The sequence below is a fragment of the Protomyctophum parallelum genome (genome assembly GCF_964188405.1).
Source record: "Protomyctophum parallelum genome assembly, chromosome: 3".
NCBI lineage: Eukaryota > Metazoa > Chordata > Actinopteri > Myctophiformes > Myctophidae > Protomyctophum > Protomyctophum parallelum.
The window spans coordinates 33685425-33697649 of record NC_139698.1 but is presented as its reverse complement, the minus strand read 5'-3'; the positions used below and the strand labels follow the sequence as shown (position 1 = coordinate 33697649).

Below are 12225 nucleotides of genomic sequence, written 5' to 3'. Positions count from 1 at the left end.
GAGTACAGAGTACAATGTTTGTTATCTACTGTATACTGTCGGTAGGCCACAGTGATATGTTTTGCAGCTGAAGAGACAGTAGCCTGATTATAGTCCTCTGAAAATCATGTAAGGTAGGTTGATATGCTTCATTGTTTGGACACTCAGCATAGTGTCGAAATTGTATGAGAACAACAATTTCGACACATCTGTCATTATGACTATATTGCGTTCATTTCTTTATGTGGAAAAGGGTATATGGTAGGTATTTGAGTCAATGATTGATTGTTTCTTTTTCTTTGGGTGAAGCAGATTTATGTGGACGATTATTAGTATTACTCCCTTTGATCATAATCAAGCTACAATATATTTGTTTCAACAATGACCCAAATGAAATGTTTTTTTCCACTGAGAGAATCTACAGTCAAGTCTTTAATGAGGAAAGGATAAAGTAGTACGGTATTCAAGTTCAGAACCTGAATTATTAGGTTATTTAAAAAAACTAATCGTTGAATTAAAACAACCAAATAAACAGATGCTATTTGTTTCGATTTGCTGTAGGGCTGCATAGATCCCTTGAAGTGCAGGATATCCAAGGAGGCAGCATCATGCAAACAGAAAGTGACCTCTCTCCACCTCCTCGGTGCAGTGATGATGTGACAGCGTGTGTGGTCTCTGTCAAAGGCTTGAAGGAGAACTGGCAGAAGTGGTCGGAAGAGCGGCAGGAGTACCAGAAGCAAAACCCCTTTAGTCACGACACCAAGCCCACCACAGTTGTCCTCCAGAGGGGACAGGATGGCTACGGGAAACCCCTCCAGGGCTCCATGACGGAGCAGCGGGGGCTGGACGCTCACACACACATCAGCCGGGAGGTGCAGCAGCTGTGCGAGGTGATAAGGGACATCGGAGAGCCAAGGGGCACGAATGGACGTGGACGCGGAGGTGATAACATGAATGTGATCACGGTAGAATTTGGGAAACTGTTTGAGCACTATGTGACCATCTCTAGCAAACTAGTGGGGATTCTGTTACGAGCCAGGAAGCAGGGGCTGGTTCGCTTTCAGGGAGAGATGTTGTGGCAGGGGCAAGATGACAGAGTAGTCATCACTCTGCTTCAGTGACCAAGAGAATGCTTTCTGGACTGCAGCTGGTTCAAAGAAGAGGGTTTATGGAGGGGAGTCATTGCACAAGTTTGTTGACTAAAATCATGGACCTGGACATTGGGGTGTCTGGATACTCAGCTGGTTAGTGCAGGTGTCGTGGCTTGTGATTGTGAGGACCCGAGTTTGAATCCGACTCCCATCAGGTCATGTGTTGCATGTATCCCTTCTATTCTCTATGGCCTTTTTCTCTACTGTACACGAATCACGATACTGTCTAATAGAGCAAATGTTGCAACAAAAAAAAAGGAATTCTTCCAAATAAAATCCTGAACAATAAACAAACTTTATCAGTCCTCAGTGGAAAGGACAACGCATGATTATTTCAGACCAGCAGCCATGAATAGATTATTTCTGCTTCAACACCAGTGGAACATAAATGTTGAAATTTGACATGAGAGTAGGTCCAATTCTAATTGGCATTGTAGACCTAAATGTATTAAATGAAGTGATAATGGCTATTATTGCATTCTAATGTATATGCACCTTCAAGAATGGGGGGAAAAAAGAAGAAAATTGCATATTATCCTGGCTGATTCCACCAAACTCTATGCCCCGCTTCAAACACCCACCCCCACCCTTCACAATGTGCTGAATGCATCCCTTTTCACAATTGTTCCTCTGCTAGCTCTATCATGTACTGTATGCAAGGGGATGGCTGAAATTAGGCCAGATTGGTTAATGGGACTGGACAACAGCCAAAGAGAACATGAGTAGGCCCTTGACAGGCAATATGGTGCTATAGGATGAACCTGATCCCACTGGCCTGGGAAATGGAGGACATGCAACGTCCGTCTGCTCTGTACTTTAGTCGGGCCTTGTTAGAACCACTCCTACTTTGTTTACCATTGTATGGTACTGTAAAACACAATATTGTGCAAAACAGGATATGCAATGCAAGAGGCTTCAAAGTTCAAATGCTGCCTTAAGCCTGCTGTAATGCATGCAACAATATCGCTTGCTGAAAATAAATCTTTTTCAAGCTATCTACACGGCACTTGAAAATCTGTTCGTTTCGGTAAGCGAAAAGATAGATAACTTTAGTAAAGCAGCATAGCATTGAATACAACATTAACAGAATAACAGTTATTGCTATAAATATACAACACATGGTACTGCATACTAGTACTCATACTATAACGAAAGGGAATACTGATCATTAAAATATATGTTGGCATCTGCAAGATACAGAACACAGATATTAGATTTGGTCTATATTTTCTAATTACAAAAAGGATGGGCTTCTCAAGTTGAGGTTTTGCCTATTTTACTTGTATGCTTGAACAAATAAAATTAAGCATTACACGTTATTGTTGTAGCCTAATGGTTATATGAAGTGAAAGCACCATTTGTGATTAGTGTAGCTAGAAGTAATGAATGAGCAGTAGCGTAAAGTGACACCATTTGATAAGGGTATTTAGCCTATTCATTCCTTTCACTAACCAGTAACCACACACTGCAATGGGAAGCAGCAATACGATTTAATCAGTTACAATTCTTCATTGTGAAACACAAAAATTGTTGGGTTTTTTTTTACATCATGTCCATATAAATCATCAAATATCTCAGTGAATGTATTTTATATTGAGATAACTCAGCATACTTTTAGAGTTAAGAATAACAGTTAACAAGTATGCACAGGCACTGGTTATTATGTCACAGAGATGATAATCCATTATTTACAATTATATGTTTTTCAATATTTTATAAGCACATAAGTCATATTGTAAAAATTTCCCATGCAAAACGTTTGTTTTACAAACTTAATGAGGCAGTCTTGTGTGTCAGTTAATCTGCTAAATTGTGGACTTTTATTATTACTCAGTGCACCCTTCTGTCTTTACAATTTTGCACACCAGAGGAATGCCTTTAATATCACCCATTTATTTTGTAATATATGACATGCTATATCTTGGTCCATTAAATATAGTGGATGCATTTACAGTAGATCATGCATGTATCGTTTGCTGCGAATAAACGAAAATAAAGATTAAATTTAGCCCATTCCTACTGTCAAAGCAAAGAAGTAGCTACCGGTACCTACTGTACCCTATACCGTCCTACAGTACAAAATATTACAATTATGTTATGTTTCAAGTAGCAACAAAAACAAATATTTTGGCTTCTTCTGAAATTAGGCAATACTCATTTCAAAACATCAACATCAGTCATGACTGATGGTCTCATGTAGTGTGTGCAGCAGCCTACTTATCTAACAGTGTGCAGAATGCAGGGGATGGAACCGTGGTCCGTGGGCACCCTGTGCGTGGCACGAAATCCAAGAATGCAGTGCATCCAAAGTTCCAAACAAAGTGGTCAATTGGTCTCTCCTTTTGAATTGAGATCTTGAATCAACTGCTCTGCCTACAACAGATCAACAGATACATTGCATGGGAGTTAGAGCTCACATACAGCCAAAAATTAATTATTTATTCCCAATTGATGACTAAGGTGTGATGTATGTACTTGCTAATAATCAGTAAGAGCTTACTGATTAGACATACCCCCTTGCACTAAACATTTCAAACCACAAAAACATACGTATAATAACTGAATAATAGAAAAGCATGTTTTCCCCCCTTACATATCAACAAATTGATACAAAACTAGAACAATTTGCTCCTTGGAGCACATGTGTCCGCCAGGCCAGGTAGTAGAAATATGAAATATCGGACAGGTCTGTCTTGATGACATGACAAAATCTGTAGAAGTAATATAAGAAAATGGGGCAGAGATTCTGCTCTGGCCTAAACGTAGGGCTTCCCTACATTGGTGAAACGGTGTTTTGATTCTTGTTGGTTAACTAAAAAGACGGGAGAGCAGTATATTGTATCATCAACATCATCGTCACTGTAGCATACCCCATGCAGTTGAATGATAGTGTACAATTTGACAGATCTTTTACTGCAATCAATTCTCTGGTGTAACATAAATATTGCAACATAAATCTTGCATGAATAATTTCATGCAAGATAAGAGATTATTTGAAAATTAAAGAAACTTCCATTGTGAATGATACAATAAGGAATAAACCATTAAGTTAAACTTAAAGTAAAATTTCCATGACCTTCTGTACTACAAATGGCACACTATAAAAAAACATATTTAGTTCAATATCTGCCTGATTGAATTAGTTACGTACTGTAAACTGACCACAACAAAAGTATGCCAAACTATAAATCTATATAGATAATGTATAAAAATAAACTGCACAGTACCCACATACATCATTTACAATTATCATCACTAATGTCACACTGCATCCTGATTGCTCAATGCTCAGAGGACCGATATGTATAAAGTTTTGATTGATTGATTATTTTATTAGACAATAGAAAATGGTATTCCATTGCTTATGGGAATGTGAGGAGATTAAAACATTCTGGAGGTCTGTGGTCCATTATGTCTCTCAGATTACATCAGGTCCAGTCTCCAGTTCCTCTCTGTGCTAAATGATGTATACTCAGTATTTATCCATTAAATTGTACACTAAATAATAAAGAAAAAATAATGATTGACCTTTGCCTGTTACAGGACAGACACTCAATTGCGTCTATATTGGAAAAATGTCAATGCCATGTATTGCCATGTATTGGATGTGGTTAATTGGAGTATACTCACTGTGTCACACATTATCAAGTCTCATGCTCACTCATACAGTACATGTACATGTGTAAGTTCACCGCCCTCTCCTGGATGAAATCCTACCTCTCCGACCGTCAGTAATTCATTTCAATTAACAACTGCAACTACTACTCACCACCTACAAGTCACTGCACAGTGTACAACCTGGCTTCCCCCTACCTCTCCGCTCTCCTCGAGCCCAGGAAGATCAGGCTCAAAACCTGGGGTGACAGGGCCTTCACTGTGGCCGCCCCTACCCTCTGGAATGCCCTCCCCAAACACATCTGAGATGCCCCCTCACTCTCCACCTTCAAAACCACACTGAAAACCCACCTGTTCAGAATAGCATTCCCTAGCTGATGTGATTTTAACTTGTTACATGTTACTGTTTTTATTGGTTTTATTCTTATTTTACTTGTTGTCCTTTTTCTTGTCCCACCCACCCGGCCCCCACACATGTAAATGCGTCTTTGGGTATTAGAAAAGCGCTATATAAGTCCCAGATATTATTATTATTAGTATTATTAAATAATGACAAAACTATGCAGCTCTGATGAGGCTTACCGTGATGAACCAATAGGAGTTGAGTCTGTAAAAGAGGCGGGACATGAAGCCCAATTGACTTTCAGGTGCTAGGACATGCAGGTGTAGGTGGGTGACAGAACAGAATGGAGGCAAATGGAAGCCAAACCTACAGACAAAAGGGAAAGTAAACAGTATATTGTTGTTGTCGGGTGGGACCATGTTCCAATGGATCCAATGTAGTCATTCATTAAGTCACAAGCTCTACTTTTCATTGATTCAACATTTATAGAATTCACACATACTTCCCAAAATGTCATAAATAGCTAACATAGCTGATCTACAAGCTGATGCGAGCATGATGACTCAGTGTGAGCTTGTATATCGTCTTTTTCCGCTAAATGTACTGGACACTGTCATGCAACAAAGTAGGGCATTACTTTACAAAAAGAGGCATTGTCCCACCTGACATCACTGAGGTCTGTGATGTTGTTTTTCTGTAGGATCTCCTTCCCTATCTCCACCATCTGCTCCACTGGGACACCAAAACACAACACTATTGGGTGAGTTTCCATATTTATGCAGTTATCCTTTCCTAAACTATTTGAACTTGGAGTGTAAGGCCGGTATAGTTACTCTTTAATGCCACTCAGTTGTTGCTTAAAATTCTAACTTGCAATCCAGTATTTATTGAAATCATATTGAAATGTCAGCTATATACAGTATAAACTCTAACTGTTCGTGTTCAACTATTTAATGAACTTTAGTCATCAATAAGTCCTACCCATTGGTATGTGTTCTTTGCTGAGGGTCTTGCAGTTTCCAACATGTTTAGTAGGGACCACCAGGTAATGGTGGGGGGCTCCTGGCTTGATGTCTCTGAAGCAGGTGATTTCCTCATCCTGTGGTAATAATACAGAGTTAAGAGAACTTCGACAAATACATACTGTATCAATCGTCATGGCCATGCCCATGGTATGGACCATGGCCATGACAGCATTCAAATTCAGTAGCTGATTACAAAAATGCATATAGGCTACACCCTGATGTTTTCAGAGAGAATGATAATAACAAACATTCATACATTTGTTTCCGGATCTGCATTTTCTGCCTTTAACATCGAGTAGTAGTAGTAGTAGTATAGTAGTATAGTAGTAGTATAGTAGTAGTAGACGACAGTAGTATAGTAGTAGTAGTAGTATAGTAGTGTATAGTGGTACAGTTTATGGGCTTACACTGTGAAGAATCTCCGTGCCCATCTCTTTGTTCACGATTTTGCAGAATATGCATTTCTTGCAATATCCTTCGTGGTTAGTGTTTGTTTTATTGGGTTCTGTCTCCACTGCTGCTGGTGCTGCCATTGTTGTGATATTACTTGGCTGACCTGTGAAACGAACGAACTGTCAAAATAAAGGCTAAAACAGTCGAGGCCAGCTAGGTCGAGTCCAGCACTGAAGGGGAGGGGAAACGATTGACGATGTGATCGATTGATATTTTGGACTACTCTGGCCACTAGAGAGCAGCACAGAGACACAGAAAGGCACAGAATAACCATGAGAAAGGCTCGTTGCACATGAATTCATTTATTTTAGAATGTGAAATTCACATTCTAAAATAAATGAATTGGATGGATTTGATTCACATTGTGAATCAAATCCATTTATTCGTTTTGTTTGTTTGTTTTGTTTGTTTGTTTTTCATTCATAAAAAAGTCTTTGTCAAGTCACGTGAATTAATTATGTAATTTGTCACAATAGCATTGCTGCATGCAGGCCATAAATAAGAATGCTATTTAGGAACTGCTTTAAGCATTTAGGGATTCAAATAATTTGCGACAAAGAAATAATGGGATGGTTATTCACATTGTATCACTTTTTAATAATGGAAGTTAGCAGATTTGGGGTGGCGTGTAGGCTATAGTATAGGCCTGCGTGTAGGCTATAGTATAGTCCTACTGTAGCTCTGTATCTGCCTTCAGGAGATATGGGTCTAGAAGTTTATCCAAGAAAATACTACTGACATTTTACAGGCTTTTCAACTGATTTTGACCCAGGGACCACCATCCTGAATAAGAGCAACCTGAGGACCACCAGGCATTGTGTCGGGTGGGTCCAAATCATAGACCCACCTGACACAATAGTGGTGCACCATTCCATTCCATGGGTTAAGATTATTTTATTTTTTCTTCCTTGTTACTCACTATCACTAATAATCACACTATCACTAATCACACTATCACTAGGCTACATTAATGAGCTGTACAAAAAAATTAAGTTCAAAGCATTTTATTACCAGTAAAGAGCAGGAATATCGCTTTACAAGAAGCACAACATTAAGTGTTGTATACAGCCACATATAAATGTATTACAAAGTATTTTTCCCTTTTCCCATGCAAACAAGAAACAAGCATAGTAAATAAAAGTATGTTTGTTTGTTTGTTTGTTTGTTTACAAAAAAAGATAAAATAAGTAAATGCTTTAACATGGTAACATGGTTCAAACTTCAAACCTCAAACTTTGACAGTGCCAGCACTGCATGACAGATATATTCAAACACAGGAAGAACAGACAAACAGGCGCACTTTTCTCCACCCTGGATTTATTTTTGTTATAAAAATAAACATTTAAATAAATTAATCCCTGTTTTGTACTTTGTTGTACAGTTGAATGCGTGTGTACAAAAAAATCTTCTTCACCAGCAGGCTTAGGCTATAAGCACTGAACATTCAAACTATTGTCCCACGGGACAAAGATAAAGGTACATTTATAGTATAGATACGTATGATGTTACATGGAATGGATATCTTTGCAGATAAGGGAAAACCACACTTCACCCAATAGTAATGTTTCTCTATTTTATTTGGGGCTTATCTATGGCTCTTAATATATTGGTATATATATTGGTAATAGGCCCTATATATGTTTCAGAGGAAGAGTGAGCACTAAGGAAGAGTGGGCACCTCGATGTAAATGGGTATTTTTCCCCAATGTTAAAAAAAGCTGTATATTTTCTAAATGGTTTTAAGTATCTAATGTAAAGTAGGCCTATACATGATTAGAACATATTGAGGTCTAAAATTTCTACAATTGCTACAAATTGCTAAAAAACCTGTTTAGCCAAGCAGTCATTTTGGGCATAAACAAGAAGTTGAAGGGTGCTAACTGATAATGATAATACCGTACAAGGTAAAATTATGTAAATTGTAAGTGTCATGTAGCCTATATTACTTGAGACCTTTACATTTTGGGGAAAAATCGCCAATATTACATCAATGTGCCCACTCTTCCTGGATCCATTTCATGACCCTTGGCTTGAAACAGTGTTTTGTAGATAAGAGGTCTTCATTCAATAGCAGTAATTTAAACTCCATGTTGCGATGCTCCCCTCTCCTCTGCATAGATCGAGGGATCAAAGTATTTGAAGCAGTCAAATACTGTGGTCAGTTACTTGCCTTAGAGTTAGAGACATGACCATATCGGTGGTTTAAATCACCTACCCTGTCAACCCTGAACCTTAGCACTTCTCTCAAGCCCTTGAGAACGTTATGTGAAAATGCAAGCAGAAGTACAAGACAAGACAACAGGGTAAAATGCGTAATAAAAACCAGACTGAGAACCACTTGTTAAGGCCACATCTTGTAACCAAACCACACTTGACAGCCTATTGCTCTGAGAAGTTACGCAGAAGCTAAACGCATCCAGGCCTGATGCAAGCTTTGAAGCGTTTAAGTCTTACTTTGAGCTTATTTGTACTCTCTCTCTTAATTTCTACTCAGTTCATCCCCCATTCATTCTGTATGGCCCAGACTTCGATGTCTTGTATAGTGAAGTCTTGCTGGGTGGAAAGAGGTGGGTTGTCGAAGGTGGCACAAGTGGAACTGGAACCACGGTACAAGTCAGCATCCAGCCATAGACCAATGCCAATCCTACAAGCAGAGCAAGAAAATAACGTATTATAACCAAATCCCTACTAGCTCAGATAAGGCATGAGCTAATCTTTGAAGTGAAATAGTAAGGTAATTATTTTATGACCTTATAAAGTATTTTTGTAATCATTATATGGCAGAGATGATTACTGATTAGGGAGCTACTGTATGTGTTATACATTTCTGTATCATATACATTTTAATGCAAAAGGCAATAAAGCAGATTACTTACCCTCCTCCACCAATCTGCAGTGCATCTGAATGGCCTCTCACAAAGTAAGAGTTTTCCTCAGTCCATCTGTATGCCTGGGTGAGAGGGACAAAACAGCACTTAAAAATAGCACACACCAAAATTGCATGCATGTTCAAAAGTATAATACCTAATACAGTGACAGTGATTGCAACTTGTGTGTTTGTCAAATATTTCAGCATTTACTGAAATTTCTATTCTATTGGCAATATATTCAGTTCTCCCAGTTTAGTCACCTTTAGACAAGCTAAACCATATTCTGCCAGCAAGACTCGTCTTGGGACTTCCCACACCAAAGTTGCATATTCCATTCCAGTCTTACCTTGAAATCGGGGTTGAAAGTGTAGAGGAAAGTCTCTCCTGTTCCATAGCAATATTTACTGACTTTGAACGGGTCAGAGGAAAAGGCTCCAAACACCTGCGAGACAGAAGGCTCTGGTTAGTATCTACAGTAGCTCTGCACTGCATTGCTCTTCATCAAAGTAAGAGCGTGGTGGCGGACAGTAATTCGACTGACATTGCTGGGAAGCAGTGGAAAGTAACATTAAGTAAATTTACTCAAGAAGTACTTTAAATACATCAATTTTGAGGTATTATTTACTTTACTGTATTTCCAATTCTCATTACTTTTACTTCTACTCCACTACATCTCAGAGGCAAATATTGTACTTCTACTCTACTACAATACTTTTGAAAAATGTAGTTACTAGTTACTTATTTACTTATTATTATTACAAAATAACATAACCACTTCAGCCCTATATACATTTCGGCCATTTAAATAGCCGATCTACAGGCTCACATCACAATCCATCACGATGGGATGCATTGTGAGCTTGTAGATCTGATATTTTCAAAATATATTTTAGACATTTTATAGTACATTTGAAAACTTGTGAAACGGGACATTCTGCAGTAGGCTATAATACTTTTTACTTTGGGTACTTTAAGTACATTTTGATACCAATACTTTTTAAATCATTTAGAATTTTACTCGTAACAGAGTAGGCCTACATAGTAAAACATGTGAGTACTTTTTCCACCACTGCTGGGAAGGGAACGTGTGTGTGTAAAGACAAAAGGCAGAAACCAAGAGAGAGGTATGCCAACCTTCTGATGCACGTCTTTGATGACCAGCAGGACAGGGCTGTCGAGGTCAGCCATGTTCCTGTATAGTGTCTTCAGACTGCTGCCGTGGAGCACAGTGCTGTAGACCAGTTTCCATGGATACCCCTGGGTTCTGGCTGGCATGTGGTTGGCTAGCTGTTAGGTACAGGAAGAATGGATGAATGGATGAAATGGATGAATCAAAATGTTGATGGATATGATAAGAACATTGGTAGATAAAACCAGTTTGATGTAAACCAAATGTACGGCTACACTTATAAATAAAGTAGTGTACTGTTGCTAGTGTGCTATATTTATAGCTGCTATACAACCTCACAACATGTCGCAATTGCGGCGCTTTGTGAGCTTGTAGATTGTCTATTTTTGGCTGCTGGCCTGGGGTTCAAGTGGTTCAACTATAAAAGCAATATTTTATCTTCTTTTTTTATTTAATTTAATTATTTTGGGGGGTGGGGGTATATACATTTTCAAAATACCACTAGTGACTCTATTAGTGACTCACCGTCTCTAGCTGATGGTCATTCAGTAGCAGGCTATCATCTCTTAGGACAGGACGGAGTTCGTCAGTTTCCTCCGGTTCAGACTCCTCTGTGCTACATACACTCTGACGATGTTTGGATTCCTTCAAGTTGATGATCTGAGGGGTTAAGACAATGCACATTTTAAACAGACACTTGATATATTTCTGCAACCATATATTCATTAATCACTTTTTTGCAAAATAGCAAAGATGGCAGACCTACAAGCTCTCAACGCATCACATTGCCACATTGCCACGTGGCGGTGGTGGTTCAGGGGTAGAGTTAATGTTTGTGTTGGCTCTGTTTGTTTTACATCACCATTACATCACCTAATCAACATGAGTTAGACTTTAATATATTAGCGCCCCTCACTTCACACGGGTGTGACTTTTTTCAAATTAAATGACGCCTCGGCCTTGCCACAAATATTTTAGGAAAGTTATCCAAGATGCTAAAATATGTAGGAACACCCAGAAGAAGTAAATGGATGAATGAATGAATGAACAGATGAATGCATTTACACATACAGTAATACACACTGTACACTATACACACACACAAACATATATTTCAAGCTGGACAGAGAGAGTCAGAGTAGTCCTACCTTAACATAAGGCTCCGAACTGTGATTTGCAAAATAAAGCACCCTGATATTGGCAGGTAGCATCCTCATAGTTTTTTGATCTGACTCTGACACTCACATTGCCCTGCAAGCACCATTTTTATCTGATAACCCCACCTGTTTGTAACTGCTATTCTAGCACTGAAAAATAGCAGCCATCCCATTGGTCAGGAGCACTGCAAGAGGAAGGCGTGTTGGTTTAACGGTGCGGGGAGAACGTGGTTTCTGTTCACACAAAACAGGAGCTTAGAGGGTTGGTTGGAGGAAGTTATGGCCATAAATAGGTTAGGAGAGTAGGATTTCCCGAAGCTACCTGGCAAGTTGCCATTACATCGCGGTTGTGATTAGTGTCTCCTTCATGATTGTATCTTTCAAGATAAACAGACATCCAACATACAGACATGATTTACAAGAATACACAGCTAAGCCTTTAATGTGTTTTCTTTCATACATAAAAAGCATACTCATACTTTTTTCAGTTAGACCAAGGTAGG

At 38.8% G+C, this 12225-nt stretch overlaps 3 protein-coding genes across 3 annotated transcripts; 1 reads left to right on the top strand and 2 right to left on the bottom strand.

Annotated features, from left to right (window-relative positions):
- Positions 1-451: 451 nt before the first annotated feature.
- Positions 452-1100, top strand: LOC310855994 (actin-binding Rho-activating protein; the record flags this gene model as incomplete). The annotated part of the gene is made up of 1 exon (XM_083761209.1): positions 452-1100. The coding sequence occupies exon 1, from the start codon at positions 588-590 to the stop codon at positions 1098-1100; it is 513 nt and encodes a 170-aa protein (XP_083617335.1). The 5' UTR covers positions 452-587.
- Positions 1101-2613: 1513 nt separating this feature from the next.
- Positions 2614-6661, bottom strand: hint3 (histidine triad nucleotide binding protein 3). Its single transcript, XM_083761418.1, has 5 exons — positions 6521-6661; positions 6070-6187; positions 5751-5820; positions 5328-5454; positions 2614-3503 (listed from the first exon to the last, which is right to left on the bottom strand). Exons 1-5 carry the CDS (start codon positions 6644-6646, stop codon positions 3456-3458), a joined length of 489 nt encoding a protein of 162 aa, XP_083617544.1. The 5' UTR covers positions 6647-6661; the 3' UTR covers positions 2614-3455.
- A 1849-nt stretch (positions 6662-8510) lies between these two features.
- Positions 8511-11796, bottom strand: ncoa7a (nuclear receptor coactivator 7a). Its single transcript, XM_083760307.1, has 6 exons — positions 11714-11796; positions 11091-11225; positions 10571-10723; positions 9783-9878; positions 9443-9516; positions 8511-9210 (listed from the first exon to the last, which is right to left on the bottom strand). Exons 1-6 carry the CDS (start codon positions 11780-11782, stop codon positions 9057-9059), a joined length of 681 nt encoding a protein of 226 aa, XP_083616433.1. The 5' UTR covers positions 11783-11796; the 3' UTR covers positions 8511-9056.
- Positions 11797-12225: the final 429 nt, after the last annotated feature.

Excerpts from the sequence above, each read along its gene's own strand:
- hint3 (XM_083761418.1), bottom strand. The coding sequence starts at position 6,646 with ATGGCAGCACCAGCAGCAGTGGAGACAGAACCCAATAAAACAAACACT. Across the intron at positions 6,188-6,520 it reads GCACGGAGATTCTTCACAGT|GATGAGGAAATCACCTGCTT; the intron begins GTAAGCCCATAA and ends TTATTACCACAG. Across the intron at positions 5,455-5,750 it reads ACAGACCTCAGTGATGTCAG|GTTTGGCTTCCATTTGCCTC; the intron begins GTGGGACAATGC and ends TTTTGTCTGTAG.
- ncoa7a (XM_083760307.1), bottom strand. The coding sequence starts at position 11,782 with ATGAGGATGCTACCTGCCAATATCAGGGTGCTTTATTTTGCAAATCAC. Across the intron at positions 9,879-10,570 it reads TCAAAGACGTGCATCAGAAG|GTGTTTGGAGCCTTTTCCTC; the intron begins GTTGGCATACCT and ends TCTGTCTCGCAG. Across the intron at positions 9,517-9,782 it reads CTTTCAACCCCGATTTCAAG|GCATACAGATGGACTGAGGA; the intron begins GTAAGACTGGAA and ends CCTCTCACCCAG.